Source organism: Neofelis nebulosa, chromosome 14 (genome assembly GCF_028018385.1).
Source record: "Neofelis nebulosa isolate mNeoNeb1 chromosome 14, mNeoNeb1.pri, whole genome shotgun sequence".
NCBI classification, from domain to species: domain Eukaryota; kingdom Metazoa; phylum Chordata; class Mammalia; order Carnivora; family Felidae; genus Neofelis; species Neofelis nebulosa.
In genome coordinates, this window is record NC_080795.1 from 58,074,343 (window position 1) to 58,095,279 (window position 20,937).

Consider the following 20,937-nt stretch of genomic DNA (forward strand, 5'->3'; position numbering starts at 1 on the left):
ATTTAACATTTTTCATTTTGTAAAAAGTTTACATTTTGTAAACTCCCTGTGCATATATTTTTGCACATTTCCATTTATATGACTATAATTTTCATATTTTTAAAAGTTATTTAAGTACATCAAGACTTCGTATCTTATACATCTTGAAACTTATGTTCCATGATAATTAAATATTTATTTTCTTTGAAGTATATTGTGATCATAGAAAATTTATTTATTCATGTTATCACATCTTGTAATCTCTTTAGTTTTTATTAAGTTTTATAATAACAGGAAACCTCTCTCTTCCCTCAATAGCTTCTATATTTCATCTTTTGTTTGGCTGAGTTGATATAAAGTTTGTTCCAAATTCTTTCTACTCTTAAATCAGCCAATACCATATCCTTTAATTATTGTTATACATTTTTATTTTACAGTTTAGTTTAAACTTTCTATTCCTATATTTAAATATTTTCCTGGTTATTCATGTGATTGATGAACTCATATATCATTTTTTTCAAGCAAACCAACATACACTAGGAATTTTGAATGAAATTGTATTATAACTTCAAAAAATAAGAGCTTTACAAAATGTAATCTCTTTTTTTATTTCAAAATTTAATCTTTGTTCCCATGAATATAGTGTGGCTGTCCATTTTCCACTAGTGGCTTTCAGCACTAGAATACAAAATTTTTTATCATAACTGTTCTGCATAACATTGAGTTCATATCAACATTTCACTCATTTTGCTGCTATTTGTAATATATTTGTGAGTTTTCTAAATGATGGTTGATGAGATAGTGACTCTAATCAACACACTTAATTTTCTTTGTATATTTCCAGTAAATTATCTAAGTTTTCTGTATATACAATCATAAGATTTATAATCAATTAAAATTTGGTATCTTTTTTCAGTAGTTTCATACATATTTCTGTATGTTTATATCATTTGATTTTTGATAATTTATCCTCCTCAGTTGTAATTATAGCTTATACTTCCCTTTTCTCTGATTTTAATGGCAAAGAAGTTATAATTATATTGTCCTTAAAACCATATAAGCAAAACTGACCATCTATATGCCCTCTTTAAGGAGCAGCTGAAGTTAGCCATGAGGACTAATGCACAGCAAAGTTAAATAACACTAATGCACAGTGTTATTTAATTTAAGAGATTAAGAGATATTCTATATTATATTTTGGGATCATCTCTTTGGTTTTGTTATAAGAGTACTATCAAACCTACACTGTCAAAAATTTCATATGATTTTGGCTCCTATAAAGCTAATTACATCTTTCTTCCTTTGAATTATTGACAATGTGAATATTATCTATTATTATTAAGCCACCCCAACATTTCTATGGTGATTATGTATTATTCTCTGATTGGAGTTTTATGTTATGCTGATGTGTGTTTACCTGTTAAAGTGCTGGTAGCAGCATATCAGAGATATAAAAGATTTGTATGTCATTAGGGTTCAGGAAAAATTTCAGATATTGAGAATTTTCCATTTCACAAGAATTTAAATAATTCACTTCAAAAAATATTCATAAAAATACATTTTGAGCAGTTATACTGTTATCTATTTTAATTTTCTCAATAGTTTTTGTATTCTTCACTCCTTTTAAATATAAAAAACATCACTATTTTAAGTAAAATAATTTTTTCTTAAAATGGGATGGAATAGAGTTGTGTATAATAGTGTTGCATATTATGTAACTCATTATTCATGTGATACCTACTTATTTCACAGAATTCACTATATCAAAAAACAGTAACTTTTTGTTAGTTGTAGACAGTGTGGTTTCCACAGAGCAGCTTAAAGTGATCATTTCAGATTATAAAATATAACAGGGTCATGGTTTGTGGTAATTACAAAAAGGTGACTTTACTGGTTGGAAAAAATTGCAAAAGGTCCCCCTTATTATGAATGTATTGTAAAATATGTCTTCTTTCCCCACACTGACATAGTACCCTGGGTTGGGGTAGGGGCATGACCTTGGCTGAAGTAACACAGGCTGGATTGCTGGCTCCAGGGCCTGACAACTTTGTGCAGTGTACAAAACTGACTATGTTGGTGATGGCCCAAGTTACATCATGTCACATCAATACTTAAAACTTTCTGATGGCCTTTAGTTCACTCAAAAAAATCCCAAAAACCAACAAAACAAAACAAAACAAAACAACAAAAAACAGTCTTTAAAGTGGTCTGCCAGACTCTAGTGGCCTTGCCCTATTACATCACTTCTCAGGCCTCATTGTGTACTCATCTTCACACGCATGATCCAGAATTAGGATATTGCACTTGTTGTTCTTTTTCCTTGGAAATCTGTCACTTCCATCATCTCTTCCCAGCTCTCTCTGATTCCATTCAACTTGGCCCTGCCATTTAGAATGGCAAATTTGAGTGACATCATCATGGCAGAATAAAATTTTTCTACTCTCTTCCCCTAAAGAACACTGATTTAGATAATTGTCCAAGGATGAGAGACCATTTGTAGAAGTCCAAGAATCCAGCAGAGGTGTTCCAGCACATCACCGAAGCAAAAAAATTTAAGATTGGATGCATTAAAGATGATAACAGGAATAGTTTCACGTTATCTGTGTTATTCTTTCCTCAAGATAACACAGCTGAGCCTTCTCAGCCTTTGATTTCTTTCATGGGAGAAGTGAGAATATGTGAGTGAAAGCCCAGATGTCCCCAGAATATTTGGGGACAGAGATCAGCTGGGAGCTTGGAAGATGTGGCTCTCAGAGGCCACAGAGGTAGGTAGAGTCTACTTATTGCATCATGGACTCCATCAGGAAGCCTTCCCATGAGCTGCTCAGGATGCCTCACCTACAGATGTTCCACCTGACCCGTGCACCTGCAGCACTCCTCACACCTCCACGAAACTGACCCACAAACCATGATAAATTCTCTGTGTGTGCTTCTGATGGCACTGAGGGCAAGTCTTTGCATATGGCTAGTGAATATATGCAGGAAGCTGCTTTCCTTTCAGGCCTGGGAGAAATTATTAAAATGAGCACTTAGCCCCACCCTGCAGAAAGCAAAAGTGAAGCTGTCATCACCTGGCCTTGCTTTGAAAAATTGAGAGAAGGTACACAAGAATAAGAATTTCACCACAAGAGAGAAGAAGAAGAGTAGGAAAACAAATGCAGTTGAGAACATTAGAAGGAATGGACCAAGCAGAAGAAAGAACCTCTGATGTAGAAGACAGGTCCTTTGAAATTATCCAGCGAAGAACAAAGAAAAAAGAATGAAATGAGTGAAGAAAGCCTATATAAACTATGGGATACCTTACGTGACATATAAATATATATATATGTATATATATATATCCAAAAGAAAAAAGGAAAAACTTATTTACATATTATTTTTTAATGTTTTAAATGTTTTATTTATTTTTGAGAGAGAGAGAGAGAGAGAGAGAGAGCGAGCAGGGGAGTGGCAGAGAGAGAGGGAGACACAGAATCTGAAGCAGACTCCAGTCTCTGAAACTGTCAGCATAGAGTCCAACACAGAGCTCGAACCCATGAACCACGAGATCATGACCTAAGCTGAACTTGGACACTTAAATGACTGAGCCATTCAGGTGCCCAAGGAAATAGCTTATTTAAAGAAGTACTGGCTGAGAACTTCCCAAATCTGAGGAGAAATTTTGACACCCAAGTTCATGAAGCTAATAGGTAATCTCAAAATTTCAACCTCAAACAGCATTTTTCTGAGACACAGAATAAAACTGTATAAATCAAAGAAAAGGAATTTTAAAGCAGCAAATAAAAAAATCCTCATACAAAAGGATACCCACATTGGGGTGCCTGGGTGGCTCAGTCAGTTAAGCGTCCGATTTCGGCTCAGGTCATGATCTTGCAGCTCGTGAGTTCGAGCCCCGCATCTGGCTCTGCGCTGACAGCTCAGAGCCTGGAGCTTGCTTTGGATTCTGACTCCCTGTCTCTCTGCCCCTCCCCTGCTCATACTCTGTCTCTCCCTGTCTCAGAAATAAATAAACATTAAAAAAATTTTTTTAAAGGATACCTACATAAAGCTATCAGTAGATTACACAGCAGAAGTCTTGAAGACCAGGAGAGAGTGGAATGATAAATGCAAAGTGCTGAAAGAAAACAAAACAGAACAAAAACAAAACCAAAAAAACCTGCTAACCCAAGAATACTATACTAGGCAGTTATCTTTCAGATAAAGGGACATAAAGATGTCCCCAAGGAAACAAAACCTGAGATGTTTACCACTACACCTGGCTTACAAGGAGTTCTGAAAAGAGTTCTTCAAACTGAAATGAAAGGATGCTAATTAGTAACATGAAGAATTACGAAAATGCACAACATTCTGCAAAACGTAAGTATATAGTTAAATTTATAATACCTTAATATTGTAAAATGGTTTTACCAGTGTAAAGACTTAATTCTCATCTCTAATTAAGAGTTAACTGTAGTAAAAGGTAACGGACCAAAGTATTACAAATAAATATAGTTGCAATAATTTGTTAATGGATATGTAATATTAACACCTCTGCTACTCCCTGTGGTTTGTGTGTGTGTGCCTGGGGGGGGTGGAGGTGGGGGGGCTTGTGACATCAAAAACATAAAATGCTGGGGAGGGGATTGAAAGGATAGAGTGTTTATATGCAACTGAAGTTGTCATTAGCTTAAAATACACTACTGTGTGTATAAGATATTTTAAGTAAGCCACATAGTAATTAATCAGAAAGCAAAAACCTACAGTTGATACACTAAAGATAAAGAGAAGGGAATCAAAACATACCACTATGGAAAATTTTCAATTCACAAAGGAAGACAAAAGAGAGAGGATCAAAGGAATTACAAAAAAGTCAGTAACAGTTAACAGAACAACAGTCCTAAGTACTTAGCTACCAACAATTATTTTAAATAATGGATTAAATTCTCAAAGCACAAGGCATAGAGTGGCTGAATGTGTAAAAAAGAAGACCCAACTGTATGCTGACTACAACAGATATACTCAGTTTAAAAATACACATAAACTTAAGGTGAAGCAATAGAAAAAAGTATTCTCTGGGAATGGAAACCAAAAGAGACCAAGGTTAGCTGTTTTTATATTAGATTAAAATGGAGGTTAAGTCAAAACTGTAGTAAGAGGCAAACAAGGTCATTTATAATGATAAAAGAGTAAATACATCAAGAACATATGACAATGGTAAATATATACACAATCTCTGAGTACCTAAATATATTAAGCAAATATAACAGATCTGAAAGGAGACATACACTACAACACAATAATAGTAGGAGACTTCCATTACTCACTTTCAACAATAGATATTCAGACAGAAAAACATTAAGGAAATACTGGACTTGACCTATACTTTAGATCAAATGGAGCGACCAGACATACAGAGAACACTCCATCCAATGGCAGAATACACATTCTTCTCAAGCATACATGAGATATTCTCTAAGACAGATAATAGGTTAAGTCACAAAACAAGTCAATAAATTAAAAAAACATGAAGATCATATTAAGTATGTTTTTCAAATAAAATAATATGAAACTAGAATTCAATAACAGGAGCAATGCTGGAAAATTTACAAATAAGTGTAGCACACTCCTGAAAAATTGATGGGTCAGGAAGAAATCAAAAGGGAAATTTAAAAAATCTTGAAACAAACAAAAATGGAATCACAGTATACCAAAACTTATGAGCTAAAGCATAAGCAGTTCTAAGAGGAAGTCATAGTGACAAATACCAACATTAAGAAAGAAGATCTCATATAAACAACCTAAATTTACATCTCAAGGAAGTAGAAGAAGAAAAACAAAGCAAGCCCAAAGACTATCAGAAGGAAGAAAATAACAAATTTCATAAGGTAAATAAATGAAGGGCTCCTGGGTGGCTCAGTGGGTTGAGCGTCTGACTCTTGATATCAGCTCGTGTCATGATCACATGGTTCATGGGATCAAGTACCACATTATGCTCTGTGCTGAGTGGAGCCTGCTTGGGATTCTCTTCTCCTTCTCCTACTACCCCTTCCTTGCTGAAACTCTACTCACTCTCTCTCTCAAAATAAAGAAATAAACATTAAAAATGAAATAGAGACTAGAAGCACAACAGGAAAGATCAACAAAACTTAGAATAAAACTTAGGTTTTCTGAAAAGATAAACAGAATTGACAAAACTTTAGTTGGACTAAGAAAAAAAAAGCAAAAATTCAAATAAAATCAGAAATGAATAAGGAAACATTATAATCAATACCACAGAAATTCTAAAGATTGTAAGAAACTATTATGAACCATTATTCCCCAAATAATTGGATAACCTAGAATAAAATTTCTGAATAAAAGCCCATAACGGGATGGTTTCACTGGTGAAATCGACCAAGCATATTAAGAATTAAAGCAAAACCTTTTATACTCTTCCAAAAATTTGAAGAGGAGGGAACACTTCCAGATTTTATGAGGCCACCATTACTCTGCTATCAAAGCCAGATAAGGATACCATAAGAAAAGAAAACTACAGGCCAATAACCCATATGAATATAGATGCAAAAATCTCAACAAAATAGGAATTTAGCAAACTAAATTCAAAAGCACATTAAAAGGATTATACACCATGATTTATCTCTGGGATGCAAAGGTATTTTCATATATAGAAATTAATCAGTGTGTTACACCACATTAATATCATTAAAGATAAAAATTTATAATCATTTCAGTAGATACAGAAAAATCCATTTGACAAAATTTAACATGTACTCCATGATAAACATTATTAACAAATTAGATATAAACATAGAATAGACATAACTCAAATAATAAAGGACAACCCCACAGCTAATGTCATACTCAATGATGAAAAGTTTTCCTCTAAGTTGTGAACAAAACAAGGTTGTCCACTCTCACCACTTGTATTCAATATAATATTGGAAGTCCTAGACAGAGCAATAAGGTAAGAAACATAAATAAAAGGCATCCAAATATGGAAGAAAAATGTAAACCTGTCTTTGCATATGATAATGATCTTATAAACCGAAAATCCTATAGACCCCATCACCCTGTTAGAACTAATAAACTAATTCAGTAATGTTTCAGATAACAAAATAAAAAGTCAGTTGCATATGTATACCCTAAAAATGAACTCTATGAAAAAGCAATAAAGGAAACAATAGCTTTACCCTAGCATCAAAAACAATAAAATACTTTGGAACCAATTTAACCAAGGAAGTGAAATACCTGTACACAAAAACTATAACTTTGATGAAAAGAAAAATTATAGAAGATACAAATAATTGGAAAGCTATCCCTTGTTCATGGATCAGAAGAATTGGTATTATTAAAATGTCCATAATACCCAGAGTTCTTCCTTCTCAAAATTCCAATGGCATTTTTCAGAGAAACAGGAAAAAAAATCTCCAATGTGTATAACCCACAAAAGACCCTGAATTGCCAAAGCAATCCAGTAAGAACTATAAGAAGAATAAAGCTTAAACTTCCAGATTTTGAACTTGCAAAGCTACAGTCACTAAAACAATAAGGAACTGGCAAAAACAAAACAAACACACACACAAAAAAACAGAAAACAGACACATAGACCAATGGAATAGAATTAGAGAGTCAAGGAAGAAACCAACCCCCACACACAACCAAGTAATACTGGTAAGTGAGCCAAAAATAACCAATGGGGAAAAGATAGTCTCTTTAATAAACTGTTCTAGGGAAACTGGATAAACATATGCAAAAGAATGAATTAGATCCCTTTCTTATTCCCAAATAATCCGATCAAAAATGGTCAGAGGAGGGGTGCCTGGGTGGCTCAGTCTGTTGAGCCTTTGACTTCGGCTAAGGTCATGATCTCAGGGTTTGTGGGTTTGAGCCCTTCATTGGGCAGTGTGTGGACAAAAAAAAATGGGCAGATGACTTGAATAAACAATTTGTCAAATAAGTCACACAGTGCTCTATAGATAAATGAAAAGTTACTTGATATCACTAAATGATCAGAGAAATGCAAATCAAAACTACAATGAAATATCACCTCACACCTGTTGAAATGATTATTATCAAAAAGACAAGAGATAACAAGTGTTAGTGAGGATGCCAAAGAAAGGGAACACTTGGGCACTGTTGGTGGAAATGTAAATTTGTTCAGCCACTATGGAAAACACCATGGATATTCTTCAAAAAATTCAAAATAGAACTACCATGTGATCCAATTTTCCACTTCTAGATACATGTCCAAAGGAAATGAAGTCACTATCTTGAAAAGATTACATTATCATGTTCATTGCAGCTTTGTTTACAATAGTTAAGAGGTGGAAACAACCTAAGCATCCAAGGATGGATGAGAAGTCCACCAGTAATACTATACAATATCACTTATATGTGAATTCTAAAAAAGCCAAATTCAGAGAAAGAGAGTAAAATGTTTCCAGGGATGGGGGTTGGGAAAATGTGAAGATTTTGGTCAAATGTTACAAGTTAACAGTTATAAGATGAAAAGTCCTGGGTATCTAATGTATATCATGTTGATTATAGTTAACAGTAGTGCATTTATATACTTGACATTTGCTAAGAGAACAAATCATAAATACTCTCACCACACACGGTAATTATGTGAGATGATAGAGGTGTTAACCTTATTGTGGTAATCATTTCACTATATCTATACCTATATATCTTTGTCTATACCTATATCTATATCTATATTATATCTATCTCTATATATACCTCTCCCTCTCAGCTGGATTTCTGTTACTGTACCGCAGTTGTTTATATTTACCGTCTACCTTCCCCAGTAAGAGTTTTTATATGTTCACACTTACCTGAATTATATATACCTTTTACTTTTAACATTATTAGCATTCATGAAAATTCTTGTAATTTAAGAAGATAAAATTCATGTCATGGGCATTTCTACACTATGACTATGACTTTATGATAACTACCTCCTTTTTTCAATGACTTTAGAAGTTATTTATTTAGAAAATTAAGCATTTTTAAAACTTAACTTTTTAATGTTTATTTATTTTTGAAGAGAGAAAGAGAGAGGAGGAGGAGGAGGGGCTGAGAAAGAGGAAGAGAAAGAATTCCAAGCAGGCTCCTCGGTTCAGAGCCCGATGTGGGGTTGAACTCCTAAACCATGAGATCACAAGCTGAGCCAAAACTAAGAGTCAGGCACTTAATCCACTGAGCCATCCAATCATCCCAAAACTTAAGTTTGTTTTTTAACAGTAAAATAAAAAGTGTGAATAGGAGCATTTTGACAATGTGACCTATGTTGTCTGTTGACTGGTCCCAGCATTCTTCATGTCACTTTCTACAACTGAGGTTGGAACAAAATGCTGTTTTTCTGTAATACTTTTTACCTAGGGATGGTGATATGAGGTTGTTATCTCAGTTAAAGCTAATGCTGTTATCTGAATTACTTATGAAAGAAAAAAAAAACATATCTTGTAGTAGGAGAATAATTAAATGAATTATAGTATAATTAAATGTAAGCATCTGATAATTTGATGCTAACAAAAATTCTAGTCACATGTGAAGTGTATGTATTTTAATGTAGGGAGATTGAATAAGGACATAAATAGCATAAGTAGGATGACCCTGAACATATAAATACATCTCATAGGATTAAAATGATTTTTTAAATTTTTGGCATAATTTTCTTATTTAGAAAATACGGTATTCACATAAAAAGCAAAGAAAGCTAAGAATTACTTTCATGCATCAAGTAAACCAAATTGTTTCAAATACACCAGCCTCTTAATGGAGACCTATGAAGAAATTCTCTAATGGTGTGTTGCTTCAAGTACTATATTTAGCCTGCAATATCAATTTTTATTTAATAAATTAAAAATTCACAGGATAACAAACAGGATCATCAAAAATTGGAGTGTTAGATAATATTTTGAACGTATGAAATTGTGTTTGTCAAATCCAATGTGCCTCTCTATTTATACAAGCAAGAATGACAAGACCTACAAAGCATCTTTTCTGCATTATTGCAAGGCAAGTATAACAAACCATTACAAAGTATCTATTGGAGCTCATGGAAAATAACAAAATATAAGTATCAATTTCCGAAAGATAGAGAACAGCAGACATACCCTAATGGCATGTATTAAGTGAGAACGGAGAGAAACAAAAAGCAAGAAAACGTGAGTGAAACAGACAGACACAAAAATAAATCAAACTGCCAGCAGCAGTTTCAGCTTCTAATCAAACAGCAGACATTGTATATAAACAGTCTGGAAGATGCTGTAGGTTACACACTGGGTTTTTTTCTCCCTAGTCTTGCTATTTAAAATCAGCTGTAACATTAGGTTTAAGCATGAACACCAGTGGATGCATTATGCATCCAACTGTGAGCAAAATGGTATAGAGTACATATTAGAGGAGAATCTATAAAACAAATACCATGAATAAGTTTGTAATTTATTTTTTGGTTTATATCTTTATATGTTATGTATGTTTAAAAATATTGGTTTTTATTATTTATCTTATTTGTTAAATTTTGTCAAAGGAAAAATAGACTTTATATCAATACATAAACCATGGAAATTATATATATTATTTGTGAATTATATATTTGAATTTTGTTTCTTTTTTTAACAAGCTTAAGCTCTGAACTGAGACAATTCTGGGTTATAGTGATGATCCTCCCTCTTGCTACTTTCAACAATTAACCTTGGGCAAGTAATGTAAGACTCATTTTGCTAATTGTAAAACATTGATGATAGAAATCTTTCCACATTGTTTGAGAAGTTAAATAATAATAATGAATACAAAATACTTAGTAGTGTCTGGTACGGGTACTTAATAAATACTAAGGGTTAGACTTACAGAGCATTCATTACATTGTAGTACACATAGAATCTCTGCAAATTAAATGCTATTATTCCCATTTACAAATTGGGAAAAAATGAATGAGAAGAAAAAAACTGATTTTCCCCATCTGACAAGGTCTTTTAACTTCCCAGAGGCCACAATTATTTCTTTTAAAAAAAGGAGCAGAGATAAAATAAAAATGTGTTTTCTCATTTTCAAGGGGATCTGGAGAGAATAGACACTTAGGCAAACCATACTATCAGCGATTTTATAGTTAGAAACTACCAGATAGCACTGAGCGCTTCATTTCTTTTTTATATTTACACCAATTACATATTACATGCTGCTGCTGTAAAGAAAATATACACAAGTCTTTGTCATTTTATTTTTATGTACATCATTTTAGCAGGCTGGAAACTCTAAGAATTACCTTTGTTACTCTCTTTTAGCCTGTAATCTGATTGGATGTATATAGATGACAGCAGATACCTACCCGCCTCACCCACACACTCTCTAGTGTACATAGTGCTGTCTTTCTATTGTGACTCAGTGCTGTGTCATTAACAGAAGGCATTGCGTTTTTAATGATATTGGCCATGATGATGAAATAACTCTGTGAGACATGTCAGCTTTTCTGTATATTCTTAAACAGATATTAAAAGACTTTGTGTAAAGGGAAGAAGAAATTGGAAATACTCAGTAAATGGATGTATAGAAAAAAGCAAACAAACAAAACCCTCATCAGTAACCAATTTAGTGACCTTTTCTTTGCATAGTCATGCTGTTTGAAACAACTGAGGCAGTTTTAACTATCATTCTGAGTGCATACATAGCCAAGTATGTAAAGACTCTTTAATCTTAGAGTTTATTGACTTAGATTATTTTGGATTAGAAGTTCAAAAACAGTTTACTACAGTTAAACATAATTACACACATTAGTTAAAATCTAGGACTAGATGAGATATGTTATATCTGGTAGTTTGAACTTGGTTGAATTAGAGTTGATCTATATTTAAAAGGAGTTTTTGCTAAGACAGCAAAAATTTCTCACATATTTAGATACTCTATTTTTCAAAAAGAAATTTTGAAGAATCACTTAAATGACAGGGTGCCAGCTAATGTCCACACCTGTTTTATTGAGTAGCTTATAAATAAATAATTTCCTTTGTATGGACAAATGTAAATTTCCCATTTGGTGACATTAAAGGGTTGAATTTTCAGATATTTAGATTTTATAAACCATACATATTTTATAAAATTAATGTCTTTTTATATGAATATTGATTTTTAAGTATTTCTGCATATTGTATATTAAAATTGGGTAGCCACATTACATGGTATGCTTTCACTTTTATCAAAAGTTATGCCCATAAGTAATGACACCTGAAAATAAGCACGTAACAAAAATAAAATACCTTTAACTAATCTAAAAAGGTCACAATTCAATTTACATTCACTTTTTTGAGAGATAATATTAATATAGTATTATGAAGTCAGAGACACTGAACTAATTTGTTCATGAGATGATGTATTTCCAAATTAACAATAATTAAATAGTGAATATGACTTTCATACAATTGTACCACAAATGTTAAGCACCCTGTGTGAAATAGCATTTTACCCATAACATATTTTCCCTCCATTCTTCCATTCAAATCACACTAACCTTGTCCTAAAGTTTGTAGGATGAGGATGTCCATCATATAAGGATAAGTAGTCATATTCTTCTTCTAGAGCAAATGACTGAAAAACAATTTGTATTCTATTTCGTTCTTCTGCTATTATTACCCATGTACAGTTTGCACCATTTGGATATCCATATGGAAAACCAGGGCTTTCTATAGTGCCATTAAGTCCTTTTAAAGTTCCACCACATGTATAAATAAATCCTGCAACAAAAGACAAATAAACAGATATTAATATTATATAAAGCACAAACAATTCAGGAGATAGATAATTTTGAAAAAGGCTTTTGTTTTTCCAAGACCTATGTTACCATAATTTTGTAAATGGCAAGAGCTAGGTGAATTACCTAATTTTATTTTTTAAAAAGATAAGACATAACAAACAAAATATTAAAAAATTTGCCATTTATCATGCATCTTGTGGCTAGTAATTATAAACCAGTCAATGAAGTAAAATTCTCCACACATCATTATCCATTTCATGATCCAACAAAGTCTTGAACATGATACCTTCCCTGAAGTAGTTTCCAGGCTAATTTTAGAAAACTATAAACAACATTAAAAATTTAATGATTTTAGCATGCATTTTGGGTCTTAAAAATTAACTCCACTTTGGGGCGCCTGGATGGCTCAGTCGGTTGAGCGGCCGACTTCGGCTCAGGTCACGATCTCACAGTCCGTGAGTTCGAGCCCCGCGTCGGGCTCTGTGCTGACAGCTCGGAGCCTGGAGCCTGTTTCAGATTCTGTGTCTCCCTCTCTCTGACCCTCCCCCGTTCATGCTCTGTCTTTCTCTGTCTCAAAAACAAACGTTAAAAAAAAAAAAAATTAACTCCACTTTTTCTTGGTGTAGCATGCTAAGTTTTTTTTAATGTTTATTTATTTTTGAGAGAGAGAGAATGGAGGAGGGGCAGAGAAGTGGGGGGCAAAGGATCTTCAGCGGGCTTTGTGCTAACAGAGAGCCTGATGTGGGGCTTGAACTCTGGAACCGCAATATCATGATTTGAGCCAAAGTTGGACACTTGATCGACTGAGCCACCCAGGTGCCCCAGCATGCTAACTTTTTTCTGTCCATATCTCTAGCATGTAGCCAGTGTGCCTTAGGAAAATCCTTCCCACCCTTGTACCAGGAGGATAAATGGTTCAGATCTAAAAAAACACTCTATGTAATCATTCAATCTTTGACCAGCATAGCTGGCTCAAGTTTAAACACAGTCCTTAGCTAACCGTATCTGAGTGAAACCTAATGTTGGGGAGAAAATATATTGAAAATTTGAATCCTGGGCAACAGACAGCAGCCATCTTAAAAACTTCTATAATTCTATAGGAGTTCTAATTTTATGGAAGATATAAATTTTTGACAACTTGACTCTTGGAGACATCTAGAAAACTGAATATGTTTCTCAAGAAATTATGAATATGTACTAGTCTGTAGTCATATTGGGTAATGTTTAACTCTAAAATTTTTTTTCATGAACTTCTATATGTTATTTTTTTTCAATATATGAAGTTTATTGTCAAATTGGTTTCCCTACAACACCCAGTGCTCATCCCAAAAGGTGCCCTCCTCAATACCCATCACCCACCCTCCCCTCCCTCCCAACCCCCATCAACCCTCAGTTTCTTCTCAGTTTTTAAGAGTCTCTTATGCTTTGGCTCTCTCCCACTCTAACCTCTTTTTTTTTTTTCCCTTCCCCTCCCCCATGGGTTTCTGTTAAGTTTCTCAGGATCCACATAAGAGTGAAAACATATGGTATCTGTCTTTCTCTGTATGGCTTATTTCACTTAGCATCACACTCTCCAGTTCCATCCACGTTGCTACAAAAGGCCATATTTCGTTCTTTCTCATTGCCTTGTAGTACTCCATTGTGTATATAAACCACAATTTCTTTATCCATTCATCAGTTGATGGACATTTAGGCTCTTGCCATAATTTGGCTATTGTTGAGAGTGCTGCTATAAACATTGGGGTACAAGTGCCCCTATGCATCAGTACTCCTGTATCCCTTGGGTAAATTCCTAGCAGTGCTATTCCTGGGTCATAGGGTAGGTCTATTTTTAATTTTCTGAGGAACCTCCACACTGTTTTCCAGAGCGGCTGCACCAGTTTGCATTCCCACCAACAGTGCAAGAGGGTTCCCGTTTCTCCACATCCTCTCCAGCATCTGTAGTCTCCTGATTTGTTCATTTTGGCCACTCTGACTGGCGTGAGGTGATAGCTGAGTGTGGTTTTGATTTGTATTTCCCTGATGAGGAGCGACGTTGAACATCTTTTCATGTGCCTGTTGGCCATCCGAATGTCTTCTTTAGAGAAGTGTCTATTCATGTTTTCTGCCCATTTCTTCACTGGGTTATTTGTTTTTCGGGTGTGGAGTTTGGTGATCTCTTTATAGATTTTGGATCCTAGCCCTTTGTCCGATATGTCATTTGCAAATATCTTTTCCCATTCTGTTGGTTGCCTTTTAGTTTTGTTGGTTGTTTCCTTTGCTGTGCAGAAGCTTTTTATCTTCATAAGGTCCCAGTAATTCACTTTTGCTTTTAATTCCCTTGCCTTTGGGGATGTGTTGAGTAAGAGATTGCTACGGCTGAGGTCAGAGAGGTCTTTTCCTGCTTTCTCCTCTAGGGTTTTGATGGCTTCCTGTCTCACATTCAGGTCCTTTATCCTTTTGAATTTATTTTTGTGAATGGTGTGAGAAAGTGGTCTAGTTTCAACCTTCTGCATGTTGCTGTCCAGTTCTCCCAGCACCATTTGTTAAAGAGACTGTCCTTTTTCCATTGGATGTTCTTTTCTGCTTTGTCGAAGATTAGTTGGCCATATGCTTGTGGGCCTATTAACTCTAAAATTTATACAATGCTAGCAATGAATCTAGACTAGTCTTCAGTCGATTAAAGCTTGGATCCATGGTTGCAGAAGTTCTGATAAGAACTTCTTTGCTTTGATGTCATTTCCAAATCTGTGGGTTGTACATGAAGCTTATGTGCCATGAAGCTGTAAGTCCAAGATACTGAGCTAATTTGGGGGAGAGAACACTGTAGTACCCAAAGTGTATGTATTTGGAACTGTATATAGAAATACAGGAAATTTGGGGCTCCTCTCTCTGAGAAGGAAAGAGTATATGATATACAGGTCTGGATATTTTTGAAAAATAAGAGGAAACATGCATGAAAGATAGGAAGCCAAAGTTGTAGATTGTGGCAGACAGGGACTGATTTGGGATGGTGTACATTCATTCCTCACTTTTTTTTCTCTTGAGTTTTTTTTTAATGTTTACTTATTTATTTTGAGAGAGAAAGAGTCAGCAGGGGAGGGGCGGAAAAAGGGAGACAGAGAATGCCAAACAGGCTCTGTGCTGTCAGAACAGAGCAACATGGGGCTGAAAACCACAAACCATGAGATCATGAGATGATCCGAAATCAAGAGTTAGACATTCAATTGACTGAGCCACCTAGGCACCCCGTTCCTCAGTCTTTTCACAAGTGCACCTTGCTTTTGCTAGGGGATCTACTTCTCTACCAAACAAGTATGCTTTAGAGTAGCTGGTTCTACTGACTTCTAGTGGTGAGGCTCAGGGAGGGATTAATCCGTATAACTCTATCCTCCTACCCATATTTACTTCAGGAATCTACTCTGATTATCTCCATTCATGGCTAAGTCTTAAACCTGGGATATTCAGTATTGATACAAAGTACTGTTCTTGGGATTTTTTTTTTACTTTTAAAAGAAGTTGGATAAGGTAGACGTGTTTAAAAAATCAATATTTGTGTGTATACATATATTTTTGCTCAGGCACCAAAAGTCAAATAGGGCATTTTATGATTTTCAAAAATAAAAAAAAAAAAAAGAGAGGGAAAGGTCCCTTCTAAATTGCTTCTTGCAGAGCAATTACTTTGAAGCCTTAGGTTAATTAGCTATCACCCATTTCTATTAGTTTTCTGCCTGAACAGCTTCCAATTTGAACTTCATAACTAAATGCAAGCATGAATCCCTTTAGCTACAATCTGATCTATGGGCTGTTTTATATATTCTCAAGCCCCATAACCCTGATGGTTTTAGAAAAAGGACATATGTCCTGAAATAACATGCTCAGCTTTGTCCACTAATTCTCCAAGTCCCTGCTGATTCATACATTTCAGTTCCTTTCCTTTCCTTTTCTTGAGGCGAATTAAGAATTACACCTATTTTTAATTTTTATCTGTGTTCTTCATTTTATTTTCATTTTTGTTTCTACGTTTGATTAAACACCACATGATTCAGAATAATGAAGTGCATTTGCCAACAATATGTTTATAATTTCCACCTTCCACCCCCCCCCCCCCAAATCAGCTTAGTGTGTATCTTTCTAGACCATTTCTGGGCAAATGCAGATATATGCATATTTCTATGCCATATATATATATAACAAATTGAGTCAGTCATATTCTGCATAATTTTCTGAATCTTTTTGTTTATATCTATACAGTATCACTTATAATCTTCTGGAATATAAGTATACTTATATTGTATACGTGTATACTTCTACAATCTTTCTTAATGATGACATAGCTATATGGCATATGGTATGCCTGTACTTTAATGTATTTAATGTATCTCTTATTGGCAGCTTTAGTCTTTGTGGTTTCAAAGGCACAAAGAACAACTTTGGATGCATATCCTAGTGCACATGTGTGATATATACTTAAGATAGAATTCCAGAAATGGGAGTGCTGGATTTTAAATTTAGGTAGATGCATCCAAACTATCCTCCATGAATGTGAAAATTTCTACTGCTATCACCAGGTTATGAAGTATTTTCAACTTCTAGCTTCAATTTTGGCAACACTAGATTTTTTACAAAGCAAAAAAAATTTATCTTATTATTTTATTTGCATTTCTTCTGGTAACTATATATCAAATATCTTGTTCTTTGCTTCTCATTCATTCATAATTCTTTTATTAATTACCTTTCCATATCCTTCACTTATTTTTAATGGATACTGTACTATTTTTAGTTGTATTTTAGGATACAATTGCTTAGCTCTCTGGTTATTCATTGGTAATCCATATTTGCCTTTCCTACATACATTTCTAAATTAAATTACTTTGATTATTCATTATAGCTCGTTGCTCTCATAATTTCACAACTCCTTTTTGCTGTTTATAGTACATGTGAAGCTTTGATGATATTTCTTCAACTTCTGTTCATCTATTCATCGTGTATGTCATATCTTAGGGATAAAATGATTAAAAGGACATTATTCTAACCTGTCTTCAAGGAACGGACAAACTGCAACATGAGACAGCATGGAAATGCAAATCATTATTATTATAGAATATGGTAAGTGCTATGATTGGGATAAGAACTTACTGCTGTGAGAATATATGGAAACAAAACTTAATCTAGGTAATTCAGTACATGTTTATGGAAAACCCATCTCAAAAATTGACATTGCAACATTCTATAGATTCAGTCTTCAACAGATTCTGAATGCCTTATGTTGTATTTTTCACACCTTAACTTTCCACTTAAAGAGTCAGTTTATACTTGAAAAATAACTAAAATTTGCATGATTTGGGTCACATAGTCAGCAAGAATTTGGTTAAGAATACAGATTTTTGAGCATCTTTTCATATATCTGGTGGCCATCTGGATGTCTTCTTTAGAAAAATGTGTATTCATGTCTTCTGCCCATTTCTTCACTGGATTATTTGTTTTTTGGGTGTTGAGTTTGAGAAATTTTTTATATTTTGGATACTAACCCTTTATCTGATATGTCATTTGTAAATATCTTTTCCCACTCAGTTGGTTGCCTTTTAGTTTTGTTGATTGTTTCCTTTGCAATGCAGAAGCTTTTATCTTGATGAGGTACCAATAGTTGATTCTTGCTTTTATTTTCCTTGCCTTTGGAGACAGGCTGAGCAAGAAATTGCTGCTGCTGAGGTCTAAGAGGTTGTTGCCTGTTTTCTCCTCTAGGGTTTTGATGGTTTCCTGTCTCACGTTTAGGTCTTTCATCCATTTTGAGTTTGTTTGAGAAAGGCACTTGGGATGAGCACTGGGTGTTGTATGTAAGCAATGAATCACGGGAATCTACCCCCCAAACCAAGAGCATGCTGTATACACTGTATGTTAGCCAACTTGATGATAAATTATATTTTAAAAAAAGAATACATATTTTTAAACTGTTCACCTGTTATTCTTTCATGTCATACTTTATCTTTTTTGTACAGATAGAAACTATAATGATTCTACAGTATTTTATAATATTTTAAAATTTATTTTGTTTTCTTTTATGCTAACCAAGATCTGTGGCATTACAAGAAACACACTTGTGTTTACCTTTCATTTTTTTCCACACTTGTGTTTATCTACTGCAATTGGGCTCTTGTGCCCAATTATATTGAATGACTTTTTTTTTATCACCTAGAGTTCACAATTTTATTGAAACACAGCATTTGTGTGATAAAGCTTGTAAAGTAAAGAACTTAATGGTAGCAATTAACCTTTTTTTTTATTATGATAAGTAACACATAATATGAAGTCTATCCTCTTATCAATTTTGAAGTGTACAGTATTGCTAACTGCAGCACAATGCTGTACAACAAGCAGATCTCTAGAACTTTTTCATCTTGCATGAACGAAACACTATACCCAGTGAAAAATAAATCTTAATTTATCCATCTTTACACCATGCTACTTTCTTCTGCAGGAATTGGACTATTTAAGATACCTCACATAAGTAGATACATGCAGTATGTGCCCTTCTGTGACTAAACTATTTCACTTAAAGTGTCCTCAAGTTTCATCCATGTTGTAGTGTATGACAGGATTTCCTTATTTTTTTAAAAGCTGATTTCCATGGTAAATACATACCTCATTTTCTGTATCCATGTACCCTTCAATGGAAATTCAGATTGTTTCCATTTCTTGGCTACCATGAATAAAGTTGCAATGAATATAGGAGTGCAAATATCTCTTTGAGATCCTGATTTTAATTATTCTGGATAAATACCAGAATTGGGATGGTTGGATTATATTGTAGTTCTATTTTTGATTTTTTGAGTTCTGTTTTTAATTTTATTTTAAACATTAAAAATTTTAATACTGTCTTACTTAGTACCTGCCCCACTACCAGTAAATATTTCATATCAGGTGAAGTGTGTGAGTGAGTGTGTGTGTGTGTGTGTGTGTGTGTGTGTGTGTATGCGTGTATGCATGGCTGGGTGGGCAGCTGTGTTTAATGAGTGAATTCTAAGTTGTCAAATCCATGTATGTGGAGTTGTTCATAGTATGCCCTTATTCTCCTTTTTTTTTTTTTTAATTTTTTTTAACATTTATTTATTTTTGAGACAGAGACAGAGCATGAACAGGGGAGGGTCAGAGAGAGGGGGAGACACAGAATCAGAAGCAGGCTCCAGGCTCTGAGCTGTCAGCACAGAGCCCGACGCGGGGCTCGAACCCACAGACTGTGAGATCATGACCTGAGCCGAAGTCAGCCGCTTAACCGACTGAGCCACCCAGGTGCCCCCCTTATTCTCCTTTTGATGTCGGTAGGGTCTGTAGTATATCCCCTCTTGTATTCCTAATATTAATAATTCGTGTTTTTTCTCATGTTTTCTTTGTCAGTCTTGCCAGTGCTTTGCCAATTCCATTGATCTTTTCAAAGAACAATAATTTTGTTTCATTGATTTGTTTTTTCTCTATTACTTTCTCTACTCTGTTTTCAAATTTTCACCTTTCATTTTACCGTTTACTTTCTTCCATTTGTTCTTAATTTAGCTTTTTTCTTTTTCTTTGTTGTTAACATGGGAGTATATATTGTTAAGTTGAGACTTTTCTCTTTTCCAAATGCATGCCTTTGATAGTATGTTTCTCAGTACTACCTTAGCTGTATCTCACACATTTTGCTATGTCTGTATTTTCATTTTTTTCAGTTTAATGTATTTTTAAATTTCCTTTGAATTTTCCTTTTCAAGCCATGGCTATTATAGACAAACATTGTTTAGTTTTCAAATGTTTGGGGATTTTCTGTTAAGTTTGCTAGTGATTTCTAGTTTGACTCCATTGTGATCAGAGAACATACTCTAGATGATTTTAGTTCAAATTTATTTAAGTTTTATTGCCCAGGATATAATCTACCTTAATATATGTTCCTTGGATATTTGCAAAAAAATGTGTATTCCTTTGTTGTGAATAGAACCTTGTCTAAATGTTGATTACATCTCATTAGTGGATACTTTTGAGTTCTTTCCTACCCTTGCTAACTTTCACCCACAGGCAAGGTGTCCTTTTTCTCTAGCTGCCTACAAGACCTGTTTGTCTTCAGTTTAATTATAATGTACACGGTATGAATTTCTTTGTGCCTATCCAGTTAGGAGTTTACTTAGCTTTTTAACCTGTAGGTGTATGTCTCTTTCCAAATTTGGGAAATTTTCAGTCATTATTTCCTTAAAGTATTTCCTTAGCCCTATTCTCTCTCCTTT

The 20,937-nt window shown here is 34.1% G+C and overlaps 1 protein-coding gene across 6 annotated transcripts in view; it reads right to left on the reverse strand.

Moving 5' to 3' along the window:
• The window catches only part of CSMD3 (CUB and Sushi multiple domains 3), a 1,263,431-nt gene that overhangs the window by 1,110,483 nt on the left and 132,011 nt on the right, over positions 1–20,937 (reverse strand). For all 6 annotated transcript variants that reach the window (XM_058698868.1, XM_058698869.1, XM_058698867.1 and 3 more), the window contains exon 2: positions 12,464–12,686. In XM_058698868.1, coding sequence (XP_058554851.1) covers positions 12,464–12,686 — 223 coding nt within the window. The remainder of the gene's footprint in view (positions 1–12,463; positions 12,687–20,937) is intronic.